This window comes from Scomber scombrus, chromosome 21 (genome assembly GCF_963691925.1).
Source record: "Scomber scombrus chromosome 21, fScoSco1.1, whole genome shotgun sequence".
Taxonomy (NCBI): domain Eukaryota; kingdom Metazoa; phylum Chordata; class Actinopteri; order Scombriformes; family Scombridae; genus Scomber; species Scomber scombrus.
In genome coordinates this window covers 6,045,658-6,064,358 of record NC_084990.1, presented here as the reverse complement: position 1 = coordinate 6,064,358, position 18,701 = coordinate 6,045,658, and the positions used below count along the sequence as shown (strand labels likewise).

Here is an 18,701-nt window from a genome sequence, read left to right as displayed (position 1 = left end):
GTAATTGGTTATCTTAATGATGAGGTGATGATTTACTGAAACTGAGGCACTTAGACAGGAAAGCACACATAAATTCAGAGACAATTTTAAATGAAGACAGTAAGGATTTCCCCTAAGTTAGCTAGATGCATCATAAGATCATCTGCAAATATAGATCACATTTACATGTCCTTTAATTAACACCTGAAACATTTGGACCTTGTAGAATTCTTTCTGCAAGTGTTTTTACTAACCCAAAAAATGAGTGGGGAAAGAGAACCTTCTCCAAATTAAATTCCCCACCTAAAATAATAATTATTAAAGTTTAGCTGCAGGGAAGTTCTGGAGTCATTTTTTAAAATCTTGGCTGGAAAAATGATTAAAAAAATACACATTCCACAAATAAGTTCATTCAAGATGGTCAAATGCTTTTTTCGGCATCCAACGGCCTCACTAATAAATCTACATTGTGCTGTTTTGCATCTTGAATTGCTAAATCACATCTTTTTATTTGTTTATAAGAATATATTTGTAATTAAACTTGTTGGATTTGTGTTTATTAAGCAAAAAGGGCTGTATGAACAAACACATTTTGTGGTGCATGATTGTGGTTCACAGTGTGCAACAGGAAGTCGATGTGTACATTTGAATAATGAATGCTCTGTGTATACGCTTCTCCCCTCAGAGTCGTTTTGCCAGACTGTTCCGCTGGCTGGAGAAGAAACAGCCAGAGTGGTGTCGACAGAGAGACACCTGGTCACTCTACCTCTTCCCTCCGGAGTCGAGGTAGTACTCACACCTCTCATCATCTCCATACCTACAGTATACCTCTCTGCCATGTTCTCTGTTTTTATAATATGGGTTATTTTGTTTACATATTCATGAAGTTTCTGGGTACATAATGTTCTGAATGTTTGTTGCTCCCAATGAAACACAAGTGTAATTTGCTTCCTCCTGTGGCAGTAAAGGCTAATTATACTGTGTATTTCAACATGAGCAGTTTAAAATCATAGTTTTTTCTTGTTATCAGTGTGCAGGGAAAGACTGAGCTTAACATTGCATTTGGCTGACATCCCATAATGCTGACTGTAATTGCAAAGTGTTTTTCTTGCTGCAATGTTGGTGCAACATTAGTTTTTTCTTTCCTATATCGATTCCCATCACCTCACACATTCTCACTTCCGAAGTCTCTTTTATCTGCACATTTCTGCCATGTCAGGGGTGAGCTGTGGACAAGCTGTGGATTTGCCTGCGGACATGCATGCAGTTCCATTCAAACTACAATTAGGCATCCACTAACACAGATATTTACAGACTAGTAAACAGCTTTGCAGCGTGATAACTTTCCAGAGTTGTATAATCCAGTCTGTGAGTATTACAAACCACTGTGCAGTGTTTTTCTGATCAGCCTTTAAACACAATAATCTGTTATTCCATCCAGACTTGCTGGTTGGTATTATATTACATTGTCTCTCCAGCACTCACTTTAAACAACACGCCCACAACAACACAGCCCTTGTATTGTTTTTCATTAGGCTATTTTCAGTGTGAATGCAGCTGAGGAGTTCCTATATGTTGCTGAACAATAAAAAAGTGACAGCTTAATGAGAGTATGAATACATACAATAGACGAGACGAGCATTCCTGCTTGTTGCTTTGCTTTTCTAGCACATGCGCAGTTGATGCATACAGAGTGCATGTTCATACATTTTGGACTGTGCAAGGACACATTTACGTCACACAGAGCAATACAGGCCCCACATGGATGTGGAAAGCATGAATTGGCCTTAAGAAGGAGCACAGAGAGGAGCAAAGAGTCTCTCCTGCTGAGTGCTGTGTCCTATCTCAGCCACGTGCTGTATCCATCGTCTCCATCCCTCCTTCGCCCCCTCTTCCTTTCCTCCTCCTCCTCCCCTTCTGGGGCTTTGATCTGTGTGTCTCTGCTGTCTGTTTGGAGGATGTGGCTTTGAAGGCAACACCAAGCAACACGCTGGCCCCAGCCTGTCGCCACAGTGCCACAACGTGATAATTAAACATCAAACAACCAAACACCCCCCGCATCCACCCAATGGGAGCTTAATGTTAGCCATCACCATTTTCATGTCATCTCCATTCAAGATATTTGAAATAAAATGAGAGAATAATATCCATCTTCAGACCAATTTTTACAAATTTACAGAGTGCTAAGTTTACAAGACAGTACCTACTGTTGCAAGTTTTGACAGGATGGTCATTTACCTTCACCACAACTAGTCCCATGAAAGAGAGACAGCTAACACTAGCTAGCCCACAATTCATTTTTATAATGTGGGACTTGTAATGTGTGGGCACTGAGTGTGTGAAAGCTGACTATAATAATAATAATAATAATGATAATAATAATAATAATAAGTGTAAAAGCGGACTATGACTCAGCGGATGTTGAAAAATGTGCAAAAAGTAAACGTTAGAATGAGAAAGCTAGCTTGCTGAGTTACCGCTAGTTAGTCGAGCTTGCTAGCTTCCACTTTCCAAGTCAACTACTGCCATGGAAACGCCAACAAAGAGGTTCAAAGCATTAAAGCAGTTTCTACTCATGTCTTAAAACAGTTTTATTGTCTTTTTATATATCCACAATAGCTCCAGTAGTAAAATAGTTAGCGAAAATGTTTCTGAAAAATTAGCAGACTCCGGCTAACAACTGAAGTGAGTGAGAATAATTTCTCTATTGATTTGCATTATCTATTGATTTGCATCATCTCTATCTGGGAATTCGAGCCTTATCAGAAGTTCTAGATGTTTCTGTTGTCTGCTTGCTGTATTATATAATTTGGAAAAGGTTAATAGGAAAAGCTCCCTGTAGTCTGCTATTGTCAGAGTATTAAGAAAATTGAAGGAGCTTGGCTCAAACCGGGCTTCTAGCTGGCTTTCAATCGCAGCAGGCTCCGAGGTTTGGCCGTTGTTGAGAGTGACACTGAGGACACAGGCTCTGCGTGGCGTCCATTCTGGCCTTGAACCACCGCAGACGCCTGCCTGTGCTCACAATCACATCAAGAGACAGCAGCGTAGTGGGAAGCCGGAGTCCAGCAGCTTTCACACGGACCCGAGTTCACCTCAACCTGCCTTTGTGCTCACTACTGTTACCGCTGCTACTGATGATTACTGCAGGGGAAGTTTTTAATGAGTGCTGGAGTGGGTTGGCTATGCTAGCATACTGTGATGCAGTCACTGCGATAAGATGTGTTCGCCACAAGAATGGGCTGAGTAAGAAAGGAGGTCCATCAGCGTTGGGACCATGTGCAGGGAGTTGTGCATATGGTGCCCCATACTGTACATGATTAGATCATGCGGAACTACACTGAACCTTGTGGGGGAAGTGGGTCATTTAAGCAACAGATAATAAGATACAGACAAGAATAGAACAAACAGACAGCAGGGAGGGAGTTCCAGTGAATAGTGGAAGTAATGATCTGCTGCATTTTCATGTTGAAACTTTCTGTTTTGCTTCTTTCCATTGCCAAATGATATCACATAAAAGAGATTCAGCCTATAGCTGAAGAAAAGATTAACTGTTCCCGGCATCTGTCAGCTCTTTCTTGGAAAGCAATCATCCAGCACACTGGAAAGTGATGTGGTTTATGTCTCTGGTTTGTTTAGAATGAAGAGAAGAAGAGCTGGGTAATTAGCATGAGCAGCTCCTATCTTCTCTAGCCATGCTACATAAGAAGGCCTGAGCACCACCTACAGAATTTTAAACTTCTTGGACAAAAAATCTAGAAAGAAGAAAGACTTGTCACACCACTGCCCACGCTGTTAAAGTGACAGGTTAAGACGAAAAACTAAACTATTTACTGCAAATTCTAAATGAGAATTTGTACGTAGGAGAAAAAAAAACAACCTTTTAAGGTGTTTTGACACATTCAAATGTTTTACTATTTAGTTATGTCAGCTGTCAAAATCTTTTAAATATATGAATTAATGCATCAAGATGTCAGGTCTATTTTGCTTGTGCTTCAGAGTGTGGTGACAGGTTTTTTCCCAGAGGTTTTAGTGTGTGTGAAAGTCTTGGGGGCCATTTGAACTTGACATCATTAAACTTCTCAGCCAGACATTAGCCCTTCAAAAACCTGGCACCGGAAACGTGTGTTTGCCATGTGTTTCTCTCCGCCTGCATGAGGAAAAACACATGAATACTTTAGCGACACGGCTCTGGCGTGCAGATATCAAAGAGGAATTAGCTCATCCAGTCTGCGTACTGTACGAACAATAATCACCGCCGTCAGATGACACGCAGACACACGAGTGTTGACACAATGATGTCTGTATTGCCAAATAAAGCCAAAAAATCCAGATCTGAGCTCGCAATATTGTCCCCCCGCCGCACACTTAGACTGATATGAGCCATCAAAGCGGATTTGATGCACGGTTTAATCCCTTCCAGTGCCATATATATAACAAGTGCTTCCTCTTTCTTTCTCTCTGTTGTCGCGAGCTAAAAGCCTGGGAACCTTTTCATGTTGGGGTAATGAAAGTCAGGCATAATTAATGACTCCTAATTCTACAGTGGTTCATTACAGAGTTACTGTATATGAGACAAGCTCTCTTAAATAGAATGAGATCTTTCATTACTCATAAACTGTGCACAGCGTGTTTGTCCTTGTACAGTATGTAACATCATTTCAGGTTTTATAGAACATGCCTTTATGACAAATACTGAGCAGCAGGAGGCGTTTGTGTTTGGTATGCTGTGACACATTTGCTGAAAATACTTCTTTACATTTACTTAAAGTAGAAGTGATTTCACTTGAGTCAGCGTCGCTTCTTTTATCACACGCTTCTCGGTATATTTGCTTGGTTTAGATGCAAGCAGCACAGCATGTCAATTCCACCTCCAGCGTGACTAAAGATTTAAAAGGGTCCGTCTTTCTCTCCTCTCTCGACAGGTTGCGGATCATATGCAAGAAGATCATCAAGCACAAGATGTTCGACCATGTGGTGCTGATCATCATCTTCCTCAACTGCATCACTATCGCCATGGAGAGGCCTCGCATCGATCCCGGCAGCGCAGTGAGTTTTGAAACTTGTTTAAATGCAAGAGCACGCACCCTGACACCCTGAGTATTCGCCCTGTAGAGTCGGCCTCTGTGACTTGAGGCGTGTGAAGCCTTTACGGTCTTCAACGACAAACACCGAAAGAAATGGAAATAAAAATTCAGACATTCCTGAGATGTGCTTGTAGAATCAATCATAAAGAAACTCTTTGCCAGCTTAAAAAAAAAAGTACCTGTCAGTAAATCCATACCATGATGGCTGTTCAAACAAACAAACAAACAAACACACACACACACACATAGAGGCACATTCACACATAAAGAAAAACTCAGAATCACCACAGTAGTTTGCTCTCCTCAGAGAAATGGGGTGGAACATTGTGTAAGCAGGGAACCACTCCTGTTTGACTCTGAGCCAGTAGCTTTGGGTAATGTGTGATATACCCCTGTATCTACTGCACTGCATCATCAACACCATCACCTCCTCAGCTAATGCACCATCCCTTCAAATAGAGGAGGCCTGGCTGGATGCCTTGCAGCAACACACACGCACACACACACGCATCTAACTCCATGTCCTTTCCCTACTTCCAGCAATAGCAGTAGAGTACAGCCCAGCCGCTCCATGCATAAACACAATAATTATCACTGTTTGATTTTTTTTCTCTCTCTCTCACTGAGCGAGGTGTTCCACGGATAGGCCTAATGCGGTTCGGTCTCGCTGGAACGCTCCGTTCTGCTTGTTTTGCGACTGAAACACGGAGGAGACAGTGCTGTTGTAATTGATTCAATTATCTGTGGGCTGGCGTACGTGGCTAATGTCCAGGAAAAGAGATGTTTAACAAATGGAGGCCGCCCCAACAAGGCCGTTCGGTCTCATCAGGGCAAGAGAGATCACACACACATATAGATAGGATGATTCCACCCCTCCTCTCACCTCTGCAAACACCATCACATTATGCAAATGCACAAAATCCACCGAAGCAGCCACACTAGCACTCACATCACAGAGCAGGATTTTTGGATACAAATGTATTTTGTCAGTTTCCTGCCATGGCTGCCGTGTCCACTCTGCAACCTGATGCCATTATTGAAATGAGATGGAAATGTATGACGCAGCAAGCAGCCAGAAACAACAGAATGATCAGTCATTACAGTTTTGAGCCGGGGATGCTTATTGCTACAGATCTCATTTACCCGGGTGGCCATTGCATAATGCTATTTGTTTGTCTGCGTGGGTTGTTTGGCATTAATGAAGTCGATTGTGAATCGATTTCCTCTCACTGATTCTGGTTTTGGTTGTGTACAACAACCAAATGTATAATTTATCACTCCACTGCTTGTATACAGCAACTCTTTGGAAGCACCTGCTTTACATCAGCCACGCTGCCAGCCTGAATGAAGACACATGTTATATTCTTTAAATAGAAATGTAGTCATTGTAACAAAGATAACATGTTTTAGTCACAACATTTTAGTGTGGAATGCAGGCCGAATAATTTGATTATTGTCTTGGAACTTATGTCACACACTTAGTATTTGGCTCGTAGTCCACTGCTGTTTTGGTTTGGTGGTATATGTTGCCTGGATACTGTCTTCCTGTAGCTCAGTGGAAATGATTGAGGATGATTATACCACCTATTATGATTTATTATCCCTAATTGAGCAAGGGGACAATACATCACTGCCCAGAGCTCTAAATTGAATTATATCAACATCAACAGTATAAAATACAATCAATCTTAAGGTTTCAGCCTGCACGTCATCCGCTCCAGACAGCATTAAGAGAGGGAGACAGCGTTACGCTCTGGACCCTGATGAAAGCTTTCCAGGAACAATGTAGCAATGCATTGGTGTAGAGTGATTTACTTTTCCCAAATGTTTGCTGTCATCATACAGACGTAGGATTTTAAGTTACTTAATTGTAAGACAGATATTGGATCTCTCACGCATCTGCCAGGCCTAGCCACTCGCTGAGATTACGGTACTGAGTGTTGTTTTCATTGAGTTGCAACTAAGCAAAGTGCCTGTTGGTTTAAGTCATAGCTGGCTTCTGCCATTGTGTTGAGGGTTACTTCAAACCAGGTTGAGCTGGATTGAACTCTTCAGACTGTTGGCTTGTGGTTGCTTTAACTGTGGTCAGACACGCTAGATGCCAGGCGTTGAACCGGGAATAGCACCAACATTAGAGAGGAGGAATGAGAGGCAAAAGGGGGATGTTTTACTCCTCCAACAATCTGTTTCTCTTAACCTTAAGCTACCAATACACAGGAGCTATGAAAGAGCACACAAAGAAAAAAACTATTTGAGGAAATTCTCTTTCATTTCATTTTTTATTTGGACTTATTTATATTCATCATTTGCAAGTGCACACATAGGAAAAAAAGTACAGTAAACATATTTGGATCCTGTGCTTAATTTTGGCTGCCTAGCTAGCTAAAATATCTACAATGTCTACAATATTTCAGCTAATGTTAGAAAACTATATACAGCCTGCTAGAGCTGAAAGCTTTAAGGAGCAAATTCTTAGTTTCTTCGACATTGTTTATTTAGTCGTTTGGTTCATTTAAGTCTGACAGCATATAAATACACATATGGAAAAAATAACAACGTTGATATGGTACTAGCTAGCTTTAATGCCCCCAGCTATTATGGCTAGCAAGCTATTTGTTTTTTCTTCCAGAGCTAACAGCTCCTTGGAGAAACTTCTCAGTTTGTGTATAATTCTTCTTAATAATTTTGTTCATTTTAGCATGCCTTAAAAATAAATGGGAGCGAGAAGCCTAGTTGCTACTTTCTGCAGGACAGTGAGTTAAAATGGCTACAGCAATTTACATGTATCACATTAAGTTGAGTTTGCTTTCATTTTTATTCTTTTTTGCAAGTAAGCTAGCTACAATGGCTACAGCTACTGTGTTTGAATGCAGTACTGAAGCTACTGTAGCGAGCTATGTTTGTTTAGCCTGCAAAGCTAAACTTAGACAGGCTATAACTGGTAATGTCATACTGAGGCAAACTGTCTCATTAACGCATACAGCATATTTCCCTACAATCTCTCTCTGTTTTTCTCCCTACCCGCGAACTTCTCTTGCCCCTCTCTTATTCCCTCCTACATGCCTGTTAGTTTATAATGAATGAAAGTATGAAAACTTGTTCACAGGGAGCAGGAATGGCTTCTGTCAAGCCTGGAATTTATAAACCCTCTCAGCACCACCATTCCCAGTGATGTCATGCCCAACATTCCCAGAGACTTCACAAAAACTCTGTCAGACTGTCATCTCTGTGTTTATGTGTGTGTGTGCGTGTGTGTGTTTTTGTGTTCCTCAGAGCATGTGTGATGGTGGTCGCAGGCCGTGGGAAAGGCAGCCACCTACACTCGCTCACACACAAACACACACACACACATACACACGCACACACATAGACTTTCAGAGGCAATACAGGGTCGTGTCTCCCCAGACAGAGGGGAAGTCGGGTAAATAAGCAGCCGGCGAAGGGATCTTATTCTTGCTAGCCTGCTTGTTTTCTCTCCTCAGTCCTTGTTTAGCTCAGTAAATAGGCTCCCATCCTCTCCCTGCATGCAAACACACACACACACACCACTGAGCCATGCTGCCTTAGGCTACAGGGAGGCATGGGAGCCCAGTATTGTGACTGTGTATAGATGGAGGTCTAATCACTCTGTCCTGATGGTATTGTGTTGAATGCATGGGCACAAAACAAAGCTTGTTTTCTAAAAACGACTGTCTATTGCTGATAGAAAGACATACAGGCCCCGATGCAACGTGCTTGTTTCACTAGAAGATGCCAGTTTTAGCAAATCATTCGGTCTTTGTTCGACCATAAATGCTTGTTTCTTAAAACAATCGACATGTTTCACCGAGTGTTCCCCAGATAACATAATACTACTTGTTCCCAGTCCAATTCAACTGATCCGAAGACGATCTTGAAAAAAGTCTACTCAAGTTTTTAAAAAAGAATGATTTTTTGCACCGGTATGAGTAAAAATATGATATAAAGAAGAGTGTTATGATGAGTAAACTTTCTTATTGCCTGCCAGCCATCATTAGTGAGGGTTGTTTGTAATGGGGGGGGGGATGTGTTCCCTCATACATTATTCAGCTGTACACTACATCATTTAGAAGACAAAGAACAAACTCTGTATATAAAAAAGAAAAAAAGCTTACAACCAAATGTGAATTTTAAATCATTAAAACGTTAAACGTGTACCTCAACTCATCATGTCTTTCTCCTCCTTTATTTTGCAGGAGCGGATCTTCCTAACACTATCCAACTACATCTTCACAGCAATCTTTGTGGCTGAGATGGTTCTAAAGGTATGAGACTATGGACCCTTATGACCCCCTTTCTAAACCTCAAGCGAAGTATTCATACCTATCTCGAAAGACTAGCGTTTCCTTTTAAAGGTTTACACGTCTGTTTTGTGTGCTTCCGTGACTTCTGTTATTACTCACTCGTTGGACATCAGCTATTATGTCATAAAATATTTGGTAGGTCAGGACATCTTGGTACCATAAAATCTGACACCGGTTGCCTCACATCAAAGCCCCTCATCATCATCATCATCATCATCATCATCCACAGCCTGGAAAGAAACAACAAGCATCACATCTGTATTCACTCACAATGTTAAAAAAAAATCTATACGACGGAGACCTGACTCTAAAAAACGCTCAGACACAAAGCTGCAGAGAAAATAACAGTCTGCCTGATACCCGCATATACTGTAAGCCCTAAAAACACAAAGGAAAACAGAGTGCAGAGGGAGGAAAAAGGGGCGAAGAGAATGAGAGATTGAGATTCAGACGGTGAACACACACACACACACACACAAACACAATGCACACACGCTCACTCGGGGGCTGTTTCATAATGCTAAGCGGAGGATTGTCTCGTCAGTATTCAAACGGGCCCTGCTTTGAATGGAGGTCCGTGCAAGGCGTGGGTGAGGAGCGAGCGGAGGCAGAGGGGAGGAAAGTTCATGGGTGTCACTCATTCAAAGCCTCTGTCTCTATTTTTGGTCCCAGTGTTATTGCTTTGGCTCACAAATGTTGGGCCTGTGCACACACGTGCACGCGTGCACACCGGCACATACACACAGAACAGCACAGTACAGCATTATCAAGTAGTTTTTTGAAGTGTAGTACAAAAGATACAACAACAATGATAGGTTGCCCCTTGGGGAGCCATTTTATTAAATCTCTATCAATTAAAGTAATGTTGCCAGTGATAGAAGAACTGTGAAGATCCTCTACCGATATAAATAAATGAATATAGTACACTTACAACAAGCATAACTAATGTAGTCAATTAAGTATAAATATTGATATATGCTTGTAATTGCACAATCACAGCGGCCACAAACCACAAAACGATCCCCACAACCATCCCAAGCAACTAACCAATGTACATCAACACTCCCCTCCAAAAAAAGACAGCCCCAAAACTCCAAAAAAAGAGGTCAAATGTATCCTTTATTACTTTGTTCTCTCATGACCCTTCAAATGTAACTTGTGACCTTTCAGAGGGAGGCAACCTATAGGTTGGCAACCACTACATTGAACTACAACTTACAACATGTAATGCAGCTTACACATTCATGCATCAGTATTGATAATGCAATAATAATATACTGTATCAGTCACAGAGGCTGTTCTTTGTGGATACTTTAAAGGTGCAATTTGTAGAATTTAGTGGTATATAGGGGAATGGACTTGTTAGAAATAGATTATAATATTCATAATTATGTTTTAACTTGTGTATAATCATCTTAAAATAAGAATAATTGTGTTTCGTTACCTTAGAATGAGCCCTTTATATCTGCACTGTGAGCGGGTCCTCTTCCATGCAGTTCGCAAAGTTTCGACAATAGCCCAGAATGAACAAACCATATACTCAGTCTAGAGAGGTCCTTTTATTTTTTTCACAAGTGTCACAGCAGTTTGTTCAGTTTGTTGTAAAGTGCAACCTTACCACTAGATGCCACTAAATTCTACACACTGCACCTTTAAGTACATTTTCCTGATAATACCTGTGTACTTTTACTTCAGTTGAATTGGAAGCGATGTAGAGAAGATGGATAACACTCTCATAGCTGTCCATTAAATAGACCTCTAAAGCCAGCATTAGATTAGTTCAAATAAGTCCTGGATCTTTATGAGGGTAAGAAAACCTACCAACACTACCAGCACCTCTATAACTCACTAATTAACATGTGATTTCTCATTTATTTTATCAGTACAAAAAAGTGTGAAAACAGCAATTTCAAGCCTTTTTATGGGGGTTATGTTACCATTTACTATAGTTTTAATACAAATAGAATAGCTCCTTTCAGAGTGTTATATTAGCATTACAAATGTACTGCTATAAACGTGATGAGAAATGAAGTGAAATGTAGTCCTGAAGTATAATACAACACAGAATGTAGCATTAGCAACTTGCTAATTCACCACAGGCTTTTATATATAACTATTTATAAGTGCTAAATAAATGTACTTTTCTACCCTCCCTGACTAATGACAGCTACACAAAATATCGAGTCAGTAGAAGCTGTCTGGCCTGTCAGAGAGCTGTCTGTTTATAAAGTTCGATCAAACTCTTTGATGATTCCCCTGCCGCATTATATATATACACTATGTACTTTTATGCATTGATGAGCATCAACAAATGTAAATTATGCCCTCTATCCATCTCCCTCCCTCTCCTTGCTCCCTTATCTCTTCAGTTTCAAGAGGTGTTTAGAAATGCATGAAGGGAAAGTAGTCTTGCCTTGCCGTGCTTGGCCTGATTTAATACGTTTGAGGTAAAAAATAAATAAATAAATAAAAACAGCAAAAAAAAAATCACTCTATTATTTTATGGAATGCAAATTTGCTATATGGGCAGAATACATGATGAGTGGAACCTATAGCATTACAAATAAGATCGCTTCTTTTATGATCTTCGCTGCCAAGCTCAGAGTAAACAATGGCTCCGCAGAGTCAATAAGCTATGCATATGGGATATTAAGCATCCACGCCTAATAAATACAAAAGATGACTTGATAGCAAACAGCCTCACACACAAAACAAAACAGATATTGAATTACTAAATCATGTATCATTTGTATGCAGCTTACATTTGAAGATAGTGTTTCATTTTAAATATATGCAAACTAAACTGGGTATCTCAGCAGTTTACTCCTTTGTGTGTTATCTGCTATATCAATAACACATAATAACTACACTCTGCTATACGTTCATACACACATGTGCCTCTGTGTTCTTTTTTTTGTGTCCAGATTGTAGCTTTGGGATTTTGCTTCGGGGAGAAAGTGTACCTGAGGAGCAGTTGGAACATTCTGGATGGGATGCTGGTGATGATTTCTGTGATTGACATCCTGGTGTCTCTCATCTCCAACTCGGGTACCAAGATTCTGGGCATGCTCAGAGTGCTGCGGCTGCTAAGGACACTGAGGCCGCTACGGTGAGCTCCACACAACTTTATAAAGAACAAACACACTTAGAGAAAAGACAACCACCCCTAAAGGCTTACATTTCCTGCAATGCAACCTGATATAATTCATACACTTAGTGAGCATTTTTAGGCAAGGCACATTTATTTGTATAGCACATTTCAACAACAAGGCAATTCAAAGTGCTTTACATAATACATAATACATAAAACATAAAATGCATCAAGATAGGATATAAAAGCAACACATGGCATAATAAAAAGACATTTAAATACAATTAAAAGCGTTAGATTGAATAAATGAGAATAAAGAATACAACGTTACTGTGCAGTGTAAGGGTTAGGGTTACTCAGACTCAATCTAACAACAAATTGAGCTTTCTGTCAGCTCTGACATGCGCCACCTTTTGGAGCTTTTGGGAGATGGCTGTGTATATGTGTGTGTGTGCGTGTTTGGGCATTTATTTTAGTGTGCATTCATGCAAGTGTTGTTGTCAGTGTGTACACAATTGCGCAGATCTGTTTATTTGAACGGAAATAAGGCGGAAATCACCAATTTGAAGACTGGTTTTGTGCTTCGTATAGTGTGTGTGTGTGTGTGTGAGAGAGAGAGAGAGAGAGAGAGAGAGAGAGAGGGGAAGAGTGTAAGAGACAGATTTCTAGAGAAAGAAATAATTATCTTCTTTGTTTTCAGGCAGGGTCTTTACATGTGTGCAGTCCTTAAGTTTTCTACTCCATCTGTGCGCATGTAAAGTCTCAGTGTCAGCGTGTGTGTGTGTGTGTTTGCGTGTGTACATGCCAAGCCATTTGCTTGTGAGTGGCTTCATGTTCGACTTGGCTCGCAGCACGCTTGGTGTCTCATCTTGTGAAGGGGAGCTCTTGAGGCTTTACCCCCTCTTGAATATTTATCAGGGTTCTCTGAAGAACACAAAAAAAAATCAAATATTCATTTTTATCTTTACTCACTAAACACAGCTGATCTCTTCTCTTCTTCCTTTCACTTTTTTTTAAACTTTCACCTTTGACATGAAAGTAAAATCTCCCTGATTTCAAAGTCTTACTTTGTTCTTTGAGTTAATACTGTAGTGTTTGTGTAAGTGTATCAGGAAGTAGATGTGCCTGTGCTTAAATGTGTGTTTATAGGGATCAGATTAGTTGACCCTGAATGAAATAACTTAGAAATTGTGTTTTTTATCTGCTGTGAGCAATATATATAAACAATATAATGACTAAAGGTAATCTATTCAACATAAGGACTTCAATTTAAAAGTAATATTTCATAGTTCAGTTCATAACATTCAACAAATGCTTTATGTTGTAGCAGTTTATTCATATAATCCACTTCCTCATCCGCTCAGATGAGTACCAAACTCTCCCGTTTGAATTAGCAGCAATACATTTAAATATGTGTACATAAAATAGAATAAGAGGGAGCACTTTGGTAGCGGAGTGGTTACCTGACTCTGGCAAGGGACCTCTCTCTCTCCCTCTCCTTGTTTCCTGTTGGCCTTTATTCCAGCTTCTTTCAAATGAAGGCAAAAATGCCCAAAACATAATATTTAAAAAATAAAATAAAATAAGAGACATCCAATCTCTGCTCTTAAAAACGTGTTGCATGCTTTACTAATAGCCAGCTGAAGTTCAAGCTTATGTTTGGTGGAAACTTGAGAATACAGTCAACAGTTTAAATCAGCTCATTTCAAAGGATAATTCCAAAGTTTTACAATATGGGTCTTATTTTTTTGTAGTTTTGGCAATCATTTCTCTCAGCTATGATCATTGATTACTCACTAAAGGGTGAGGGGGGGCAATAAGGGCAAGCAACAGGTTGATTTCTCAGAAACTAAACTGATGGTCATAACATATTGATGATCTATCACATAAACTCCCATTTGCTCCTTGAGGAACACTGAGGTTATTAACTGTGGTAGTTCTTCTAGGAGTAATAAATACCCTATGTTAGCTTTATTTGTTGAATTTAAGCTATTAGTTACCTTTGCAGTATTATTAATTGATGACCCATGATGTGTTGTTGACATCTCCAACTGTGGATGTCAACAGTATTTAACCTGTAGGTAGAACTCTGATGAACATATTATATCATTTGGTTACAACTTTGATACTTAAAAAAGCTGGAAAAGTTACTGCATCCTGATCACTCTGCCAGCAGAATGTTAACGTGCCATTGGAGCACACACTGACTGTCAAACAAGGCTCTTTGTAATTAGATCTGTTGCGACTGTGACAATCTGAACACTTGAAAAGAGCACCTGACTCTTAACGGCTGCTGAATCCTCTTTAAGTCCTTCGGCTGTATGCCCTGCCTTATTTAATCCCCATAGGGCGGCGAGGCTGAGGCCGTATTAATGTCGACTAGGGAAGGTTTTAAAGTCAGATTAAAAAATATGTTGCAATTATAAGAGGAAATTGGACAAATTTTGTGTTTTTTGGCGTGGGGGGGATATTCTCGGGAGCAAAGGGGCCACAGTTCTCCGCTGGGAGTGACGTCGCGAGTTTGAGAGAAGAAAAAAAAGAAGCAAAACGGCAAAAAAGGGAGAAATAGGATTAGGAAGTGTGTGTGAAGATAGGCAGAGAGTGAGTGAGGGAGAGAGAAACAGGAGAGGACGGTAAAAAGAAAGAAGGAAATGTTGAGCTCGGTGGCCTTAGGCTGCAGATGAGTTACAAGAAAGCAACACTAAAAATGTGTAAACATACTTATTAACTTTTGATCCAAAAAGAGCAAAGCATTAAGCATTAAAAGCAATAGCATATAAAGCTATTACCATGCTTCTCTGGGTATATTGTATGGTTGGTTATACTGTGCTGCAGCTACTTAAAACTCTATTACAAATAATTCGGTGTGGTCAATGCAGAGTTCAATTACTGCTTAAGCTCCCAATGTTTTTGTTTAGAAGCAAGACACATTCGGAGTGAGGCACGTCGGTGCTAAACTGAATGACACAAGCAACTGATTAAAAAGGTTGGATCAATGTGGGATTTACTTATCTTCGACAAGATGCTTGAGCTTTTCACTTCAGAGACGCTTGAATCAATACTTTCATATAAACACTCAACTCTGCAGTTTCCCCCAAGCTCTACGGACGCAACCCTCATATGTGATGATCTTATCTGGCTTAAACAAGTGCCGATTTAATGTCAATTGGTCAGAGGTGTAAAGAGAGCTGACATATCCTACTCAGTTGGAAATACTGTTACTTTATTGAAATTGAATTGAATTTGAATTGAAGTAAAAGTACTCAAAGTTACTTAGTTACTCCCTAATGTTACCCATGCAAAGAACTGGGAAAAGGAAGAGAGGTGCGTCAAATGTTTAGTTATTTCACTGCCTCCTTTAGTGATAAGAGTACATGAAATATGAAATGTTTGTGGTGAGGCTCCGTGAAATGAATCTGGTTGGTGTCTGATTTGTTGTGTGGTCCAAGTTTTTTCTATAGCTCACAATATCAGTTGATGATTTTAAAGCACAGATCAATAATTTACTCAGTAACAGAATGGATTTACAAATGTAACAAACTACTGTAACAAAAAAATCAAAAAACACAGTGAAATAGCTACTTAATTACTCTATGTTAGGCTCCACAGAAATACAACACAAAGCTTGACCCATTTTCTTGATGTTGATAATTATGGTCACCGTCGGAAACCTAGTTGGTAAAAAACAAAAGTTAAAAAAAAAGACAGCAGTATTATCCATTTGGAATAATATAAAAGTTGTTTGGGGAAGATGAGCTTCAGTGCCCAGGGTTCCTAAGGGGGCACTAATTCAGCGTTGATATGACTTATTAATAATATATATTCTGCTGATTCATACAGCCAGTAAACACACTCTTAATCTTTATTATTAGTGGGGTCAGTTACACATTTAATACCTGAACACAGTTTAGCTGAGCTTCAGGATCAACTCTATTTAATCAAAGGAAGCAGCTCAAAGTCTTCTAGGAATAAATATTCTATGCTATTCAAAATAGGTCCAATAATTGCATTATTTTGGTGGGGAATTTAATTTGGAGTGGGTTATAAGACCGGCAGTTCTCTTTCCCCACTCATTTTTTTGGTTAGTAATAAAAGCACTTGCAGAAAGAATTGTACAAGGTCCAAATGTTTCAGGTGTTAATTAAAGGACATGTAAATGTGATCTATATTTGCAGATGATATTGTGATGTATCTAGCTAACTAACTTTTAAATTCATACTGTCTTCATTTTGAAATTGTCTCTAAATGTATTTGTGCTTTCCTGTCTATTAAAGTGCTTCAGTTTCAGTAAACCATCACTTCTACATCATTAAGATAACCCATTACTGTAACTTAAACGTAATCTTTCTGTTGTCATCGGGTCAATTTTGACCCGGGAGGACAATAGGTGTTAACTCAAAAAAGAGGTATAATTTAATTTAAATGAGGCCTAGTGAGCATAATTTCCAAAAGAAAAATGTGTAAACCCTATGGTAATAAGTTAGAATGAAGTTGGCTAAAAAGGTGTAACACAAAATTGGGTGATAACTTACACCTTATGCTTTATAAACAGTTAAACCAGAGAGGGTCAATTTTGACCCGAGAGGACAAAAGTTGTACAGTCGACAGGAAGACACCAGGATGGCTAAATATACAAGCCTGTTTGTTTAGCTGTTTTATTAAAAACGTATATAATTAAGTAAAAATTAGTGTAGTGTAGTTACACAAGTCAGGATGTAAAAAAAACCCTACTTTTTAGCTGTTTCTGGAGCAAAACTTTTGCATCTATAAAGTTAAAAAAAAAAACTTTGTGTTTTCCCTCCAAACACTTCAAGGCAGACGCAGCTTTGTCATGAATAAAGTGTTACTTTCAATATCAGCTTGTTGTCACCCCTGTTCGATTGTGGCAGACTCACGCTCACTAGGTGTTTGAATTAAATATGAGCTTGTCTGTGTTCTCCCCTCTGGCAGCCAGTGCACACCGGGTTCACACACACACACACACACACACACACATGCTGTACCGGAGCTGCCAACGCTGACTCCGGCATAATAATCAATCAGCGCTTATTTCCATGCACACGTGGCGGCTTGTCACTTAGGGCGACCAAGTTTTGAACTACAGCGGATAAAATGTCTGTTGTAGTTTATGCAGCGTGATGAGGTGAAGAGTTTGAAGTGTTTCGAGCGTGTGTGTGTGTGTGTGTGTAATCACAGCAAGCAGAAGATATAGTATTTGCAAATGCAGGTGCTGATTGTTTCATATTTAAGATATTAATGACGGCATTACGCTACACAAGAGAGGAGGGCGTATGTGTATGTGTGTTTGTGACAAAATGATTAATCGGCTTTGTTTAACAGGGCACATACATACACACACACACAAACAAACAAACACACACATACATACACACGCCTCTGCAGTCATTCATCAAGCCCACATCCTGAGCTGAGAGCCAGCCTCAGGGAAGGCCCCAGAAGTTAGTACCCATGTCACCGTATGGCACTTTTATGTCACCCGACACCACCTACACCGCATCGACAACTGGGCTGCAACCTAGAAAACCCCACCCCAACCCCCTCCCACCTATGTGTATCCATTAATTAAACCAGCCACACTCCCGGGCTTCATCCCAGGCTGACTGATGTAAGCTGCTGTGTGGCGTTTGTGGGGTGAGGTTTGTTACTATTGACCCCTGCTGGCTCAGCCTTTAAGCTCATAAGTCACATGATGGTGATGATGTAATTACCCCGAGGCTTCCGTTGGGTAGTTGATGTCTCGCTTGTGCATTTTGAGCCCATCACGCCTCATATCTGACGGTGTTGACTGCGGCCAATTAACTTGCCGCATAATCACCACTTTTCAAGATATTTACATGTTTGTGTGACATCTGAATTCATCGTATTTCTCTCATTTAGAGATGCAGGAGCTGTGAAGTTTGCTGAAAAGGAAGGACAGGTGTGGGTTGTAGATAAAAAGAGCAGAGAGAAATATAACCAGCAAGGTTGAAGTGGGGGAAAAAAAGTTTAGAAACAACAACAAAAAAAGAAAAAAGAGAGAAAATAGCAGCTGCCTCATTTTTTATTCCCTCTATATCCTTGCAAACTCACCAGCCCTCCTCTCCTCCCTCTATTCCTTATTTCTATCTATCCGCGCCGCTTAATTACACCCAGTGTTTGCACTGTGGGAGCACGCCTGCCACTTATTGCCCTACTTGTTGTTCCCTCTCCTCTGCTGTGAGGAAG

The 18,701-nt window shown here is 40.0% G+C and overlaps 1 protein-coding gene across 1 annotated transcript in view; it reads left to right on the top strand.

Moving 5' to 3' along the window:
• The window catches only part of cacna1g (calcium channel, voltage-dependent, T type, alpha 1G subunit), a 265,597-nt gene that overhangs the window by 200,904 nt on the left and 45,992 nt on the right, over positions 1-18,701 (top strand). The window contains exons 19-22 of the mRNA XM_062443135.1: positions 665-765; positions 4,902-5,025; positions 9,278-9,346; positions 12,310-12,494. Coding sequence (XP_062299119.1) covers positions 665-765; positions 4,902-5,025; positions 9,278-9,346; positions 12,310-12,494 — 479 coding nt within the window. The remainder of the gene's footprint in view (positions 1-664; positions 766-4,901; positions 5,026-9,277; positions 9,347-12,309; positions 12,495-18,701) is intronic.